We start from the raw sequence: 18982 nt of genomic DNA, 5'->3' as shown, positions 1-18982 counted from the left end.
AGCAAAAAAAATGTTACACTCAAAACAGTGTTCCAAAAGGATGTAAAATGCTCATAAGATTGATTATTSGTGAGAATAAAACTGATATACCGTTATGGAACCAGTATGTCTCTGGCATAGGTCTGCCAACAACTTTTAAGTCAAATCTTGCTGTCTGCCCCTGCGAACATTTAAATGATGTAGGTTTCAGCACAAAAACTGGCTTATACAATCTCTCTAGTTGCCCTTCATCAGCTTCTTCCAATCTGCGGGCAGGAGAACGAGAAGGAGAACTGCGGGCAGGAGATCGACTTGGAGAGCGTGGAGAAATGGACCTGGAGGGAAAAGAAAATATAGATATGTATAATAATGGCATATAACAGTGGGCCACCTTGATAAACAGTGTTCAACTCTGTTTTTATTTTAAAGAGTTTCTAATTTACATAGGCAAGAAGAGGTAACAAAATAAGTTACTATTTGTAGTCAATTTTCTTTAGTTATTTAAGGGCAAATTTGTATAGCCAAATGGTATCAGGATTCATCATAGTCAGGTAAATTAGTGTTTTTCAGACAGTGTACAGATCTAGATGCAATTCTGTGTACATTTGTGCATACATGTGTACGCTTATGTGTGTATGTATGTGTATACAGAGAGAGAACACAATGCATGGCAACACCTGATTTTTACCATTACAGAAATGCAGCTATTTCAAGGATGGAATGTAAGGGTAGTATGCAGTGCTAAAACTCCAACTACAGAAGAAAATTTGCAGAAAATGGAGAAGAAATACGGTTACTGAGTTAAAATGCTACTGTGGCTGGGCATGCATGTGAAAGATGGTACTTTGGAAGATGCATTGCTCATTAAGAAGGCAAAACAGACAAAGAACTGGTACATAAATGTATAAACGCCATGACAACAGCATTTAGAAGCTCTCTAGTAGAGGTGTGCAAGTTCCAAAAACCTAAGCTTTTTAGTTGCTGTGTAATGAGTTTTTGCTGGACAATCTTTTTTGCAGCACTTATAGCTTACACATTACTTTGTACCTACCTATATCTTCTCATAACTTCCGGTGCTGGCATATAACCTGGAGTTGCAGTGGGTGCAACTGGCTCAACATAGAGCTTTGCTGAGCAAATGGCATTTCCTTTCACGTTACTGGCAAAGACGGTATAAATTCCTTCATCTTCAGGTAAAACAACTGGTAAGCGCAGACTGGCACTGCCATCTTGCAGAACTTCCATGTGGTAGCGCTCTCCATGCCTAATGCGCTTACCATCTTTGTACCATGCAATCTGCGTGGAAGGAAACAGTGGAATGCTAAGTGGAATGCTAAGTTGTCTCCTAAAGACAAACATCTACTAAAGACCCATGCATACAACACATGTCTACCTCCCTATTTTTCAGGTGACACGTCATCAGAGCTAGGCAAGTAAGGCTAAAATAGTATGCTTTGGCAGTAGCCTGAGACACAAGTCTTGGTATTCTATAGTTAGAACTACAAAAAGGCCATTTGGATAGAAAGCAAGATGATATAGATTGTGCTCCTAACTTGTGTGTGCTAACCTGGAGATACTCAGAAGCAAACCTGAGCTGCAGCAAAACTGCAATATCTAACCTACTTCTGAACTGGCTAGAAATCTGACTCCATTATGTTAAGGGACAAGATGAAAATTCAGCTTGATATCAAAACAAAAGATTGGATTTCTTTTGAGACTCACTGTTTTCTGCCCATGTAGAATGAGTAAGGAGTTTCCCAGGAGTTAGCTCTTAAGTGAATTTTCTGTTAGGGCATGAGAGGGGCTTTTATGAAAATAAATGTCATGCATGTTTGACGCACCTTAGGCAATGGATATCCAGTCATCTTGCAATGGAAAGTAACACCTGTTCCTTCAAAGGCTCTGTAATTCTTTAATCTTAAATCAAATCCTGCTTCAATAGCTTCAGATTCAGAAACATCAATCATCATCTCCTCTCCATCTTCCTCGAGGAGTTCATCTAAGGTGGTCTTAATAATTCTGAGTTCAATTTCCTTGATAAGCCTTTCTTCAAAAGAAGAAATGTGAAATTCCTATACACAAAAACAGGACCATTAGTCAGATAATGGTCTTGCAAAGAAATAGTGTGTACTGGTAAAATTAAAAAAAGATTCCAACACATTCTGTCAGTGTACAGAATGAGTCTGGAGTGGCAGACTTACCTCGTCTTCTACAAAAGTTCTGACCACCACTGTGTCTTTTGCCATTTTCTTCCTAATTAGGGCTTGTTCTTTCTCATATTCTTTTTCAAAATCACCATATGAAATAGCTGGGGCTACCTCAGCCACTTTAGGTTCCTGTACGTATGCAGTCACCTGAGTTTGGTACATCATTTCTTGTTGCGATTTTATATAGGCCTCATAATCAGCTAAAAATTAAGAACAAGTTAATTTTCATAAGCTTTTGTGGTTTTCACTGGCTTGAATGAAGAAAACAAACACAGAGTCATTTTAGTAGTTTTTGTGATTAAAATAGATTCTGTCTGCTTAGCTAATAAAACATGAGCAGTAATGAAATGCAAAGACTGGTGTCCTCAGATGAGCTTTATAAACAGGTAAAAGTTTTATTCTGAAATTTAGATGTTCTTCTAATTCTCAATCTGGAACTATAGCTACAGAGATTATTTTACATTTTCTCCTTGACAGAGGATTATTTGACAATTTCTTCTCTCTGCCTCTTGATAATCCTTCATGAATTTTTAAAAGAATTGAAAAAAATCTAGACTAGCTTATTTTTTTGTATTAGAACAACTATGCCAGTTGTTTAATTACCTTTCTCCTCTCCCCTCTGTCTATGTCTCATGTTAGGTTGACTGCTATCAACACCAACAGAGAAAGGCTACACATTCTAGCAAAGACTACAAATTCTGCAAGAACCTAATCTCAGTACTCTGTTTTCCAGAAACAGAGCCATCAGTAAACACAGCTATCAGCACGCCCMCTCTTACGTTTCTTGTACTGTCTGAATTTGTAGCATAATTTAAAATCTTTCCCCTCTTGTCAAATGAATTTTTAAAATTATTTCTCTCATTTCCTTAATCTACTGTGTACCTTCTTCTAGTAAGGAGACCGTTGCAGAAGCTTCTCCGTGTTTGTTACGAACAACAATAGTGTATTCTCCGGCATCATCGGCAAAAGTCATGGAAATTTCAAGTTTGCATTCCCCGGTTTCTCGTTTGTAACTCACTTTGTATCTGCGGAAATAACATAAAAATACAGACTCTCCATAATTCTGATGAGCAGATTTCTTAACGAATTTGTTTTTAGGAGTAATTCTGACTAATTATACAACTAACTCACTTGAACAAGACAAAAAGAAAAGAAACTTATGCAGGGCAATTCTAACTCAATGAATCTGCAGAAAAGCATAGGATAAGTAACTATGCTGCAATTAGAGGACAGGTCTRCTTTATTTCTACTGCTGCTAATAAAACTGGAATGAAAATAGCAATATTGAAGTATCAGAGGTCTTGTTACCATCCACAGTAAAATGCTAGAATAGTAAAATGTGCACATTTACAGCATGATATATTTCAAGAATGTCACAAATRTATGGATATTGTTTCTCTGCTAGAAAGCGTGTTGCTTTTTTTAGACAACATCTGCATTGACAGAATGCAAGTATCACGCAGATAAAACAAAACAAAGGTAAAACTTTCTCAATTGTTTTTAAAAATCTGTAGCATTTCTTGTTTTATGGTTCTCTGAATATTCATATTCTAAAATTTTAGCATCCTGCAAAAGTCACATGTTAGGAGTAGGAGATAGTGCTATGATTTTCCCCTTTGAAAAATAAAAATCTAAAGAAATCAGTGATATTGTAAGAGGGAAGAGTTTGGCTCAGCACCAATAGCAGAATCAAAAATATAGTACTATCGATTAAATATTCTTTAAAAATATGCTTAAATAGATTTCATATATAATATTCAAAGTACCTGTAGCCAGTCGTTAGAGGAACTCCACCTTTTTTCCAGTAGACATGTGGCTTTGGGTTGCCCCCAACTTGGCACTCAAAAATTATGCTCCCACCTTCAATTAATTTATGTACTACAGGTTTTCTTATAAAGAAAGGAGGTATGGCTTCTCCAGATACCTCCTCTGCTGCAATAGAGACGTCTTCCATTACAACATCCTTTGTCTCCACATAGCTGAAATAAAATTCCAGTGCAGGTAAGTGAGTTTGTGTGTGAAGCTGTCATAAACAGCATGCAATAAGCTAATGACCACAGTAGGAGCAGTCTGTTTAATAAAGTAACTTTACCGTTTTTCTTCTGTAACGGCTTTCTCAGAAATGGTTTCTCGAGTCTCGATTTCCTCTGAAACTGCAAGGTAAATATGATATAGTGGATTTTAGAATACTTCAAAAGTGCTTAAGTCATGAGTTTAGGTAATACTGAGACAGAATAATTTGGATAATTAGTTGGCTGAAAGGGCCAGTACTTCCACTGAAGGAGTTAATTAGAAGTCTATAAGCCCACAACTGGCTATCTTCGGATATTCTTACAGCCCTATTTCCTAAYGGTTCTGGAGAGCAATTCAAGACACATGTTTTACTTTGGCAGCTGACAACGTGTCTATGTTACATTCTAAGCAATATGCAGTTCACAAAATGACAGTCTTCTCAGTGATAAATATACTTGCCCTTCACGTGCAAGTGACAGGATGTGCTGACACTCCCAGCTTTATTGGTGGCTGTGCAGGTAAATCTTCCACTGTCTTCTGCAAAGGCTTCACGGATTACAAGGCGAGCAAGCCCTGCTTTGAAAGTGATCTGGAAGTCCACGGAGCTCTCAATCTTGTAGTCTTCCCTGTACCATATCACCGTAGGCTGAGGATGACCAGAGATGTTGCACTCCAGAGTGACAGACTCACCTTCAGTCACTGTCTTATTTTTAAGGCCCTGTATAACAAAAAACAAGGGTCATTGTCAGCATATGTTTCCACTTCTAATTAGAATTTTTAATGATTAAACCCCCTATAAATGGAAAATATAATATGTACTTCAAAACAAGATTCTATTTAGCAGGGTATCTGGGAAAAATAGGCATTTTCCAAAAGGAATTATTTGAATCTCTGAACATTACTATCATCAAAAAGAAAAAGAAAAGAGATTCGATCTTTATGTATGCTYATGGGGAGAAATTGTTTGTCCCACTGCATCAAAGATCAACCTAGAATGGGACATAGTTGCAAAGACCACCCCCAAAAGAGACATTGAGGATAGTTTGTTTCAGTGATCAAACGGATGGATGAGTAAGTCCCACAGAGAGGTAAAAAAATTAAATGAAGCCAAATTTTCAAACAAAAAAAAAGAATGCAAAATATATAAAACCACAGTATACTTCCCTTATCTACATTCAGATTACTTACAGAGATTAAGGTGGGTGGAGTAGCAGGGATTTCTGCAGGCACAGGAACTCTTGCAGTTTCTGTCACCTAGGTTGTTTAAAGCACAGTTAATAAACAAAGCCAAGAAAATAAACAGTAGGACTTAATAAGGCAAGAATTTAGGTAAGGAAAGTTCTTTGCTTGCCATAGGAAAATATTTAGTCCTTGGAAGTACTTGTACAAATGAACGAAGAGCTAAAAAGTTGGCAGGAAGTTGTAAAAGGGGAAAATTTTAACGAGTGAACAACCAACCAATTAAGCAGTGCTATGGTTTTTAAGATGAAAGTCTATCAAAGGGATTGGAATTTGATTAATGACATACCTTTACTTCACCTTCTTTCCGCAACACCAAGTGTTCTTCCCGCACTGCTTCACCTTTAATGCTTACACCTGTCTCCTTTTTGGTCTCGATATCATAGCGGCGTTTATAGGTCTCAGCAGTCTCTCCAAAGGGGAACTGTGGAGGGGCTACTGGCTCTGGTTTTATCTTGACTTCATGTGGCTTCAGCTGAGGTGGTTTCACAGGCTTGGTGATCTTTTGCACAGAAGTTGCTGATAACTCTTTTTCCAGAGTAGCCATGGCAGATCCTGCTATTGAAACCTAGGGAAGAGGAAGAAGTTACAACTTTGTAGTTCTTCTGTTTTCAGAGGAGGCCTAGTGCATTTCTCAAWCAGATTAAACGTGCAGCAGTTGCTTCCTTAGTTACTCATTTGTTAACAGTGCAAAAACAATATATAAAAATTGCTTCCAGTTTCAGCTTATACTATCAGAATCCTGGAAATATAGAATCCTTGTATTATCCTTGATTYGTCTAATATTTAAATATTGTCTTACTTTTGACTTCAGAATTTAATCTTTAAATGGTCAAGAAGCTCTTAAATGAAACATGTTAAATGTCCTGTAGAAGTATTCATGAAGTCTTACCTCTGCAGTAAGTTAGACCACTAATTATAGGTCTAACAGTGATATGAAAAGATTTCAAAATGTTATTGTAGGCATAATATAATAATAGATAACATCCAGATTTTTTTTTCTAATTTAAATGTAGTTAAGATAAGAATATTTTCAGTAATTTTTGTCTTGTTTAATTATGTTTGAGGAAAAAAAAAGAAATAGGTCATCTTTACAAAACAGATGAAGAGACAAAGTGTGCTTGATTGACAGAACTATTAAACGTGAACATTTAATATTATGTGAAGGAGTCGAATTGAAGTATGGAAAAAATAACATGAAGAATGCATGGTGACATATTTTGCAGTCTGGATATAGTATATTTCAAAAATTAGTTTAGCAAGCACTGAACTGTAAAGAAGAAAGAAGCACTGTTATTAATATATTAGTGGACTGATGCATATAATAAGCTTGGAGAGAGATACTTCTACTCCTTAAAAAATGTAAGTTGTATAACAAATATTTAGGATTTCATTGTATGACATCAAGTATTGAAGTTGCATCCTTAAACAAATAACAAGCTTATTTAAATAAGTAATAATTACAAATCACATTTTAGTAGTACACACAYTTGTTTACAGCATTCCTGTTTATTTGTCAAAAGAGAGGACAAAAACAACTGCAGGTTATACAACCCTTCTTCTTCCCAAGAAAGCACCACACTGGAGCGGGAGGAAGAGCCAAAKGGAATGGGGGACCCACCAATTACTTTAAATGAGTATGCTGTTCTCCTTACGTACACTCTTATCTTACCTCATAAGTATGATCTGGTTTAGGAACGGCAATTTTGGAGACTGTGAAATGAGGACTTGCTGTGCGGGGTCGTGGGGCTTCCACACGGATTGTTCTCTCAGCCTTTGCTTCTGTGGCTCTTTTAATCTACGTGAAGCAATTAAAAGGTTGCTGAGAACATGAAGCCGTTCCCCAGATTGAAAACGGAACGTTTCATTGAAACATAGCTTTTGGAAAAGATCACAATGTAAAACGAGTCTAACCTCTGCTGATATATGAACTTCCTTCTTTTCAACATCTGAAATAGGCTTTTCGGGAGGAACGTAGACAGTTTTAACTTCTTTAGTGACAACGTGACGTTCTGCTGGTGCCTCAGCAATGCGTTCTGTTACCGCACGCTCTTTATAGCCGTATTCCAAAGCTTGCTTGACATACGCTTCGTCTGCGTGCTCTGGCTCCCAGGGTGATCTAACACGTGCCTGGTCAACAGCTGCCACAACTGTAGCTACGGCTTCAGCCTTTTTCTCAGCTTCAATCTACAGATAACATTGGCAAAATTTACATAAATGTCCATCATGATGTTAAAGGTTTACACGTCTAGCAATATTCCAGACAAAGAGAGGGTACAATCCATGCATGCATAAGCAAAAGTAATGAAAAAAAAAAGTAAACACCAAATGTATTCAGTCCAACCACATTTCAGAGTCAGTAGATTCAAATATAGACACATTTTTTTTCCAAGCTCTATCTTCACATATATGGAACATACCTATTCTTATATGCATTATATGTATAAAAACATCTGTCTGCACACCCACTTTAAATACTTTARAGTCTCATTTGTAGCTACTTGTCTAATAGTACAGCATGTACTATTTAAATGTGCACATAATTTTAAAGTTTGTTTGTATGCTCATCAGCTCCACTTAACCATTAGATGCTACTAAAAGAAAAACAGAATGTATCTGGCATCTGACTTGAATTTATTTACTGAAGCACATGTACATAAAAATTTTACCACAGTGTATCTGTAAATTCTGTATTAATCTATTTAAATGATTCTACTAGAGTGGAAAAACTGAGCCTCCCGAAAGAAGAAAATAATGCCTTATGTCAAGGCACTTCTTTTTTTCCTAACAGCTGCTGAATATGTCAGCTTTGATGCTGATCTAAAACTGATCTGGATGTTTGACRCGTTACATTTCACATAATGTGAAATATATGACTTGTAGGTGGGAAAATATAGAATGGACAATTTAGTGCAGATTTTAAGATCATTATCACATTCACCTTAAAATAAAATACCTAAGCTAGGCCAAAATGTGATYGCTTGCAGAAGTTGTGTTTTATTATTAAAGTAGGCTTTAGGTTACAGAGACAACTTTAGTATTGTTGCCATTTTCGAAATCACTTGTACCAGTTTGAATTTAACCCTCAATTTATACTATCTAACATTCAATTGTAATCTCAGCACTCCAGCTTCTCAGAATGTAYTTTACATGCAATGCTCTCTTATTTGTAACTCATTACAGTATTTTTTGAATGTACATTCTGTTTCCTATAAATTAAACAGACTGAAAAAAAAAAAAAACCCAAAGCCCCAGAGCAATTGTGCTTTCCTTCCATGGATGAATGAGAGCTCTTGCCTTTACTGTAATAAAATAGCTTTTCTATTGTGGATTCCAGTGGAATAGAAAAGCATCAACAAACATCTGAAGTAATAAACTGTGCAGAATTGAACTGAATGTTAAAATACACACTGTACAAAGAATACAATTCAAACTCTAATAAAAAGAGCTTGTTTGGTCTGACAACCATAAAATTGCACTGAATCGGCTTGTAGGAAAAAAAAATTACAGACTCAGAAACTTGAGCAAGCAAATGCCTCTTGAAAGTCATTGKTTGGGATGGGCTTTCACAAAGAAATGTGAATGCAACCTTAAAAGTGGCATTTCCTAAAAGGGTCAGACATTAATTTTGATATCACTAGAAACTTAATTAGTCACATTGAGTCTATATCTGGACAATCATTCCACTTAGCAGCCATATTATCACGAATAAATTTGAGTGCATACTCAAATTTGAGTGCATACTCAAGCAGCCCTCGATTAAGATTAAGTCTGCAGATAAAATAAGTTGTAACCAGTGCATTTCACATCTGCAACAGCTTTATTCACCTGATCATAAGCTAGATGAATTTGTTCTTGCTTGGATGCAATTTCTTCTCTAGTTCTGGACACTGTGACTGGTGCTTTGGTTTTATCAGTGGCAATTATTTTCGGAACTACGGTAGTTTTCTTAGCTTCCTTTTTAATCTGATTATTATAGTAGAAACAAAAGTTACAGTTATACAAGGTCTTGAAAGGTACTTGAACAACGGGAAAGTATATTGGGAAGGGGAATTAAGGGTTTAGATCTTTGTGCACTGCAGACAGAACAGCTCTGTATTACATGTATACTGATGAGTATTGTTATATCTTAACATCTATTTTAAGAAAAAGTCATGATTTAAAAACAGTAAAATGCATTTCAAGAGACAGAAGTCAAAGGTCAGTCATAAGAGAACTATGGTCATCTTATTAATGAAAATAGAGAAAGATGGAGGTGGAAAATACAGTTCAATTAACAGCAGTTCTAAAAGTTTGTAAGTAAAATGTATTTTAGGAAAAATGAGCTGGAAAAGTATTGTTAGTATTTGCTGAAGGAAACATAAGGTTTGCAGGAAATAGAGGTTAAGAAAGCAAATATTACATTCGTAGTAGTGCTATTCACCTTTTCATGGGTTATGCTCACTTGTTCTTGTTTTGCAGCAATTTCTTCTTTACTTTTTGATATTACGATGGGTGCTTTCGGTTTATCAGTGGTAATTACTACCTTAGGTACAGAAGGTTTCACATCTTCCTTTCTTATCTAGTTTTTATGGTAAAGAAAAATAATAGTAATTGATTATGTCTTTTGTCAGAATTACGTATTTTTTCAGGAAAGTGGGGCAAAGTTTGAGAGTGTACTTTGTGCAGACCAATTTCTATCCTATCTGCATTCAAAGTCCWTTCAAAGTCATTAATGTATTGTATTAATCTGTGTTTGAATTAAAGAAAAGTCTTCCCAACTCTTAGTTAATTATCATAGATCATTATTGTGTTCTGTAAGAAATGCATAAAAATTAGTATTACTGACTGAATAGTTACTTGCATCAGCCAGTGGAACTACCCATAGGCTACACTAGCGAATAAAATTTGAGAATACAGTCTAACAAGCGCACTCAGTCTTACCCAACTATGAGCTTCATTAAATCAAACTCCATATGTAAATAAGTACTATCCTAACATGAGAATTAACCTTTAAAATTTATCTCCAGAAATCTACCGTCAGACAAAAAGGCAAGGTTATTAATCATTAAATGAAATTCTGAGTACACAAGTAATAAAATGCATAAAGCTCAAAGGACCCATATGAAGGGCAGTTTCACCACTCCTCTGTGGATCAAAYTGCTATGAATTCAACGGAATTGAAACTGAAATGCTGGGCCTGCGTCTGGAATAGGTTGCTTTACAAAATTATTACTTTTGGGATCTTCATAAAGAAGCATTGGGAAGATACATAAGACATTTGATGAAGAATAAGGTTTTATAAATTTAGTAGGTAACAATGAGTTAAACATCTAGAACAGATTTATTCACCTTTTCATGAGTAACATGCACTTGCTCACGTCTAGTAGATGTTTCTTCTCTAGCTCTTGATATTCTTTCTTGTTCTTTGGCTTTATCTGTAGCAATTATTACCCTGGGCACTGGAGTTTTCTCTGGTTCCTTTCTCACCTGGGTGTTTGCAAATAAGAAAGTTTAAATTATATATTGTCTCAGGTATAAGGTATGTGATTTTCTATGCATTTGGAAAAGAGTATACAAAAGAAGGAAAAGGGAGGGAAAATGTCAAACTGCATTTGGAAACCATCTAGTCTGTAAACAGCAATAACAACATAAGTAGCCTTTTTATATAGTTAATGTATATTTAGTAGGAAAATAACATAATATTGCACAAATGCGTGTTTTGCTATGGAAGGCAATAATAAAAGGAGTAGAATCACAGAAAAACTGTCCCATATCACAATCTGTATGAGAAAGTTTATGATTTAAAAAAAAGTTTTAGGTAAATTTCATTTTGCTGAAACATTCGCGTGTAACCTGCATGCAAACATGATTTGTAGTTTCTGCCCAAGMGGATTTCTGTTTTGCAATACTTTAAGGTAGGCTATACTTTCTTTCTGATGCATTTCAGCAGGAATGCAAACATGACATTTCTTTACAAAAGCTGATCTTCAATTAAATTAAATTCAGCTGATAAAATATGTACTAAAATAATATCACTTTCGATTATTTGGCAGTATTTTCAAAAATGGTTTAAATGAAGAATCTTCCCTTTTTTGACCCATTATGTTACCAACAAATAAAGCAGCCTACAAGTAGCAAGCTTAGAAACAGATGCAGAAGAAGGAATATTTAAGACATATTTCCTACATACTATTTCTTAAAAGGATTGAGAATATTATCTGATAAACTAGCATGCAATATGTAAACAATAGATTTTTTCTGAATTATTTTTTCACAACTTTATCTATCACATTCTTAGGTATTAGCCATGGAAGTGAATAATAAGAGAAAGAGAATCATCATCAAGGAAGTATTAGSAGAATGGCAGCAACCTAAACCAGAAAAGTGAACATATATAAAAGAGAAAAATAATATAATAGTCTATCTCTAGTCTTGTTCATAGACTTGTCTTTTTAATGAGCTATTAATGAGGTATTAATGAGGTTTTATGAACAAAATAGGGCATGATAGTGATGGGTAACATCTGTATTCACCTTTTCATGAGAGATGTGCATTTGTTCTTGTGAAGTAGCAACTCCTTCTCTAGTTCTYGTTATTACCATTTGTTCTGTGGCTTTATCAGCGGTAACTACTACCGTTGCCTCCTTTCTCATCTGATTTTTATAGCAACAGACAAACAAAAACCAAAGCCTTAGAATTCATTTTAACAAATTGTTCATCAAAAGAAAAGGAGGAGGAAAAATAAGGAAGAAACATAAGTGAARGGAAAATGCAAAGGAAGAGTTATTTATGTCTAGCGAGGAAAGTGTAAATGAGACGCTAGGGGAAAAAGTCCATCAGTGTGAGAATAATGTTAGCGAATATCTGACACGGGAGACTACAGGATCACTCTCATAGAAGGTATTAGAGATCCATCCTTTAGAAATGGTTTAAGAATCATTAGTACAATCCTGCTACSGTGGAAAGTGAGGGAATAAACAGTCCATGAACACTCTTTTGCAGTCCAGAGGGTCTGTATGAGTATGCATGCTTTTGGGGTGCAAGAGGTAGTATCTTGTTAATTTCTCACAGCGAAACGTGCCTGGTTTGCATGTTGGATGAAGGGAAAAGGGGGAAATTATAGAGTATCTGTGCTCTACTTCTACCTGCTCTTGCACAGGCTGAACGTGGACTGCAGTCATTGCTGTCCTTTTAGCAGTTTGCTCTACAATACTTGGAGCTGGTTCTCTCACCATGGCTTGATCAACAGCAGCAACAACCGTAGCAACAGCTGCTGTTTTTTCACTGTCCTTTCTCACCTATATTAGTCACACCAAAAGACATGTTTTCACATTTTGCATATACCCAGAAGAAGCACAAAACAAATACGTAGACAAAATGCTGGAGTCAGAGAAGCATTCAAATATTTCCAGCAGACCTCTCAAGACAGCAGTTATACACAAACTCTCACTACAGGAGTTACACACAAGTTTTTACACACAGCCTCTCAGATTACATTTAGCAGATCTATTCAGCAGGGATGAATCCACACTCTGAGCAAAACTAATGTTCTTTGCAAAAAGAAACTTTACCTCTCTAGCAACAGCTGCAACCTCAGCAGCAGCAGCAGCAGCAGCAGCAGCACCACCGCTAACGGTCACTTGCTCTTGGACCCCGTATCTCCCCTCCCATCTTTCTTCAGTTCTTATTTGGGTAGATACTCTGGTTTCCTTCATCTGGGCTTCATACTGGGTTGCAGCATAACCTTCCTGCTTCCAGGGCGGAAGAACTTCAGCCCCAGTTGTTGTCACTACCTGTGTTTTACGGATTGGAGACGGGGATTTCACTGATCTAATAGGTGAGGTGGAGATTCTGCCAGCAGGAGAAACGGACCTAATGAGAAAATATACCATTAATACAATTAATGTAATATTACACAGTGAAAACTATATAAAAAAAATTTAGCCAGAACTAGAATTCACTCTCATTTTAAGGCACCTTCAGTATTTTGTAAGGTTTTTCTTTTTTTGAAAAAAAAGAAAGGTCCATTGGCCCTCCGGCTTTATTTTTCTAAGAATTCTACTTGAAAATCAGGATTTATCTGTTTTTAGTGTTATGCTTAATGTGCATTTTTGTCTTATTCATAACTGTAACACACCATTTTAGTAGCCTAACCAGATTTCTAAGGGGAAATAAGGGCTCATGTCAAAGGGCGTGTAATTCAAACATCCACATTTAAAATACAAAAATACTTTGTTAATCTCCGTTTGCTTTGTGTTCTTTCTCCTAATAGGAACAATTTAAAGGTTTGCATGCTGGGGGTATTATGTATTATATTTGTGGTGCCGTCTCTGTAGAGAGACGAAATTATTCCAGTCAACACTCTGTAAAAATGTCATGTGGCAGCCACCTAGCAACAACACAGCTAGATCTGCTCCTGTCCTAGATGTCATTTCAATGTGCCACCCATACATGCATGACCGTCCAGGCAAGCTTCATGATCAGGGTCTAAATTCTTTCTCATACGTTCATTTACAAATCCCACCACGCTAATTTGTAGATGCTTGGAAAATGGTGAAAGAACAAAATTCTAAACTTTGATATTCCAAAAGTTTAATCCTACTGTTGGCAAATAGTAATAAAACACTTTTGAAAATGCTTTAGTAGTCTTTCTAACTTAGATTTTCTTGAAGAGGAATTATTTGATGCATTTCTCTGTTACCATTGAAAAATGCTCAACTGTTGCTGCAGTAGGGGGCAGTAGTGTCATACATTAATTTTCAAATTTATTTTCTGAAGTAAGGTAGATCTAAAAGTGGTTTGAGTAGCCRTTATGTATGTCCTTTAGATGGCACTACTATATTAGTCTTTCCTCTATGTGGCTTGTGAATTACAGCTAGTTACTATCAATATACTTCTAGTAAACACTTCTAGTCCTTGCAAATTAATCTCAGTGGGGCAAAATTCACCAGCGTGCCGAGCACTGTCAATTTAAATGGGGTTGTGCTGAGTGCTCAGCCCAGAGAGGCTTTGCTTCCTCGGTGCTGATGCTTGCGACCATGAGACAGCAGAACTTTGAAATCAATTATCTCTTTGCCCCTCTTAACTCTTAGCACAGACTTATTGGTGTCTCCCAAACAAATTCCTTTCTCACYCTCCTGAGACCTTCTGTGCAGCAGAGCTAAACCTCATTTTGCTAAAACAGCAGTTATTCTGTCTAGCTTCAAAACTTTATTTCTATAATCATTGTCAGCATGTTCGTTAACATATGTTCACCATTTTTTATATTGAGCCTTCCATCCYGTTTGCCACTCACCAGAATATCTTTGCTCTTTTCTCTGTTCATATAAAATAATTATTAAGGGCCACCTGCCCTACTGTTTTCTTTCCTAACTTTCCTCATGAACCTGGAGCTTAAAGGATTTACTCAGCTGTATGTGGAGTGATCAAACAGAATGTATTACTCAAAGAATTTTCTGTCATACAGGATGGAAAATTTACAGCAAAGGAAAGCACATCTCTTATAACAGTGACAAGTATAGCAAATCACAAGCCACAGCCAGAACAAACTCGCAGTCAGTATCAAGTCAGTGCCTTCTTCTGTTTTATACTATGTTCTCACTCTAAAGCATTACTGCTATACGTGGAAATGATTCAAAAAGCAATCTTATTTGAAATATTAACGAGGCTTACCTTACTGGTGAGGGTGTGGGTGCTCTAACATGTCTTACAGGTGACGGTGATTGTCTTACAGGTGATGGTGATTGCTGTCGCACCATTTGTGCTTTTGCAGCAATTATTGGTGGGGTTGGTGACTTTGATGTAGGTCTAGGAGGCATTCGTGGAGGTGTTTTGTGTGGGAGCTGTTGTGCTGTAGCGCCTTCTATGACCATTTCAACACTTGTAAGTGATCTGGCATCAAAGTGGGCTTCAAGCTTCTACAAAGAAATCAAGAAAAGAAGTCTGACATACTGTAGAAGTAATCAACCATACTTAAATCTTACCTCCTTTGGTTTTGAAAAATATACCTTTTCAATTCTAGCTTGTCTAGTTTGTGAAATCTGAGCAGTCGAAACAATTGTCTTTGTCTTTTTAGCAGGAACGGCTTCTTCCTCACCTTTTGGAAGAGAAAAAATGATCAGGAGAATTGCATATGGCAATAAACAATATACAGTTTAAAAAACACAGAAAATACAGAAAAAAATAGTCGATTCCAATTATATACAAACATATATAAACAACAGAAAAAGAATTAACTAGCTGTCTGTTTTTCCTGTATTATCTGTAGAGAGATAACTGTGAAAACAGTTGAAATTGTGTTGTCTTTATCCTCAGTTAAAAGAAGACCTAAACTCAGACAAAAAAATCTTYGGCAAATTTCAACTGAGAAGTAATTTTTACAGTAAATTAATAACTCTTGAAAAATAAGTTACAACTGAACTTATTGATAAAAGATTGATTGCAGTCATCCACAGCATGCCATTATAACAATGAATGATTTCTTATTTTCATGGCTTACAACTTCAGCTCCATTACCTTGAATCAGCAGTTCGGCTGTTGAAGTCGCACGTCCCACATTATTTGTGGCATTTACTGAATAGGTCCCGGAGTCTTCAGGATAAGCTTCTGCAATTATTAAGCTATAAAGGTCTCCTTCTTGTGAAATTTTAAAATCGGGGGAGCTTTGGATTTCTACTCCATCCCGATAGAACTTCACCACAGGTGTAGGGATTCCAGTCACTCTCACGTCAAGTCGAACTTGACTTCCCTGCCTTGCAGTCATGCTCTGTAGTCGTTGAGAGAAGTTTGGTGGTGCTGTTCCAACTGCAGTTTTATTGAAAAAATAAAAATAATTACATGTATAAAAATTAAAAAAATTACTACAGTTTAAAAAATGGACAAAGGACTTAATATTTTCATTACAAGTGCACAAAGTCTATTTCTGCCTTATGTGCTACTGACAGGYGAATTCCTTCTCAAATATTTAAAAGTATTAAGAATTGATTTTGCTGAAGCACAGAAATCCTTAATTTTGTGTGTGTGTGTAAAACCTTTATGTCCATAACTTCAAAAGTTTCCAGGATTAGAGACGTGTTGATTATAACCATGTGTGTGCCTGGGTCTGTAATCAAGTCTGGCTCTTCAAGTAATTCCACTAAATAACATAAGGGCTCCATACTGCAAAACTTTAGCCTTACAGGAGTAGTTCAGCTGTAGCYAGTGTGAGAAAAGATTACATTAAGAGAAGTACATGGTGCTAGGGGATGTGTTTGCAATCATGATTAGCAGTTTATTAGACCGGCTGTAAGGTGTGAAGGGCTCTGTTGAAAACTACTGGTGAGGAAATACACTGAACTCCAGACTGCTACAGGAAAAGGAATAGTCTTGCTGATGATGTGTTCTAAATTCAAATTTTTTAGGTATTTTTGACATTTTTGCTATTGTTCCCTTTCTCATCCCCGCTAGCAGAGAGAAGTGCCATTCTTTAGCTGCACGATACCTGTGACAAGTAGCTCGGCGGTACTAGTCGCTTGCCCAGATCCGTTGGTGGCTTGTACAGTGTACCTTCCGCTGTGGGCTTCTGTCACGGTGGGGATCACCAGTTTAGCRCGGCCATCACTAAACGAGATCTGCACACCCGGCAGAGTTGCAGCGGAAAGAACCTGGCCATCCCGATACCAGCTCACCTCAGGAACTGGGGAACCTGAAGAAAAAAGAAGACAAAGAAATTGCACGCGCTCCGTATCCAGTTACCATAATACTTGCTCATACCTATGCACAGTTACTTTCAGTGACACTGAAGTGCGACAGCGTTGGCGCAGATCTATGATTACACTTCCAGCAGCCTTGTAGAAAGGTCTTTAAAATAAGCAGGGCAATAGGACAAAGGCAYAGGCTATTGCGTTTAGGAAATCACCTGAGTGGACTGTGGTGTTTGACAGCCCTATTGAAGAAGAGTAGTCCATCATATTTGAAAATTAGAAGAGGGGATAAATAAATGCTTACAAGGATTTAGGGGCTGTTTTTTTTTTTTGGTTTTGTTTTTTTTGGTTTTGTTTTATTGTTTTTGCTAGTATCTAAGTAGTACTGCTTACTCCTTACAAAATTATCCAGTCTGATAGTTTGAAGACAAAGTCAGACCCTCCAGCCAAGTTAAATAGTTGTGCTAACAATAAATGGTTTTAGGAAATAAAGTGCTAGGAAAGGTGGCTGTTGTAGACATTAACATCAAGAGTTATTAATGTGGTTTTTTGGTTTCTTTTCTGTAGAGTGATGACTCTTTGGCTTTGGTGGAAAGCGGTCAGCTGGAATCAGCTGATCTTTTAGTGTTCAAATACATTATTCTCTTGGAGTCAGGGCCATGAGCAAGGGTCAGTTAGTCAAAAAGATTCCAGTTATAGCCACAACTGGGTTTTTTTTTTTTAGCTTCAAATGTTGATTTAAATTCCTAATGGGAAACCTTTTTCTGGTGTTCTACTCAGTCAACTCTACTAAGCAAGTGAAATCTTTTTGACAAACAAGTAATGGTCTTATGAGAGTCATATAAATAGTAATTATATATAGTTATTATAAAATTATATTATAATATATAATATATTATATATTATATACTATATATATATTATAAATTATAAATAGTAAAGCAGTAATTTAAGCAGCCAGTTCCAGCACAGAGTCTCCTCTCTGCTCCTAGAACAGCATTTCTCTGAGATGGAAATCATTGCAAATAGGTATTTACTTCACGGATTTCCCCAGGCAGATTGAATCACCAATTTCACTGCAAAGAGGCTGAATGAGATCTGAGACTGCTCTTGCTGGAGCTGCTCTAATCTTCCAAATTCCACTCTGTGATTTGGAAGAGGACAACAGAAATCTGCTTTCTTATAAATACATTTATTATATCCCTTATAAATACATTTATTTATTTGCGTTATGTATGTGCCATGATTATGGCTGTGAGAGAATAAAATGAAAGAGAAGCTGAGATATGCAGATAGAAGCTTTTATTGGAAGTGTGCGGTCATATCAGCCTTAATTAGGAAAGCTATAAATTTTACTCATAGCAGAAAAACTACTTTTTACATATATGCACAATGCAAATATACACACACTGAAAGAAAGACTGTGGACAGCTTTAGAGGAGATTAGAAATCAGCAGGGAAGAACACATTTAAGCTCCGTTAATTTCATAGATGGTAGTTATCAAATAGCCTTGACAGGGGTTGATACAATTCAATTTCGTGCAACTCGTATAAGATATCTTGGGCTTTATTTTTATAAACACAAGGTATATCCAGCAATTCTCACTGATCCAGAGCTATATGTATTCAATATTTGTATGGATCAAAGTGTCTTTAGACAAGCAGAAGTTATATCATTAGTAGTGAATTTCTTGAAATATTGCCACAATTTTTAATTTTTTTTAGTGCAGCATCATATGATGCTAACGTGGGCACTTGTGCTGAAGGTCAACAAGGCCTGCGTTTTAAAAAATGAAGGTTATTTTTGTGCCTCGGGCTGGCATGTCCAAGAGACCAAAAGTTAGAAGCCATTTTTGAAAATCTGAGCCTAAATACTTGACT

At 36.4% G+C, this 18982-nt stretch overlaps 1 protein-coding gene across 1 annotated transcript in view; it reads right to left on the bottom strand.

Annotated features, from left to right (window-relative positions):
- Nucleotides 1-18982, bottom strand: part of LOC146600541 (titin-like) — a 242582-nt gene that overhangs the window by 218549 nt on the left and 5051 nt on the right. The window contains exons 3-24 of the mRNA XM_085321165.1: nt 16900-17103; nt 15936-16223; nt 15428-15516; nt 15093-15337; nt 12992-13292; nt 12566-12718; nt 11954-12073; nt 10770-10907; nt 9862-9999; nt 9267-9404; nt 7353-7625; nt 7111-7236; nt 5728-6006; nt 5388-5453; nt 4659-4917; nt 4279-4339; nt 3953-4165; nt 3069-3211; nt 2181-2386; nt 1821-2051; nt 1031-1275; nt 91-314 (exon numbers count right to left, since the gene is read on the bottom strand). Coding sequence (XP_085177291.1) covers nt 91-314; nt 1031-1275; nt 1821-2051; nt 2181-2386; nt 3069-3211; nt 3953-4165; nt 4279-4339; nt 4659-4917; nt 5388-5453; nt 5728-6006; nt 7111-7236; nt 7353-7625; nt 9267-9404; nt 9862-9999; nt 10770-10907; nt 11954-12073; nt 12566-12718; nt 12992-13292; nt 15093-15337; nt 15428-15516; nt 15936-16223; nt 16900-17103 — 4140 coding nt within the window. The remainder of the gene's footprint in view (nt 1-90; nt 315-1030; nt 1276-1820; nt 2052-2180; nt 2387-3068; nt 3212-3952; nt 4166-4278; nt 4340-4658; nt 4918-5387; nt 5454-5727; nt 6007-7110; nt 7237-7352; nt 7626-9266; nt 9405-9861; nt 10000-10769; nt 10908-11953; nt 12074-12565; nt 12719-12991; nt 13293-15092; nt 15338-15427; nt 15517-15935; nt 16224-16899; nt 17104-18982) is intronic.

This window comes from Rhea americana, unplaced genomic scaffold, assembly GCF_003343005.1.
Source record: "Rhea americana isolate MKP2758 unplaced genomic scaffold, rheAme1 scaffold_12, whole genome shotgun sequence".
Classification (NCBI taxonomy): Eukaryota; Metazoa; Chordata; class Aves; order Rheiformes; family Rheidae; genus Rhea; species Rhea americana.
The sequence above is the reverse complement of the archived record's forward strand: the minus strand, read 5'-3'. Positions and strand labels throughout refer to the sequence as shown.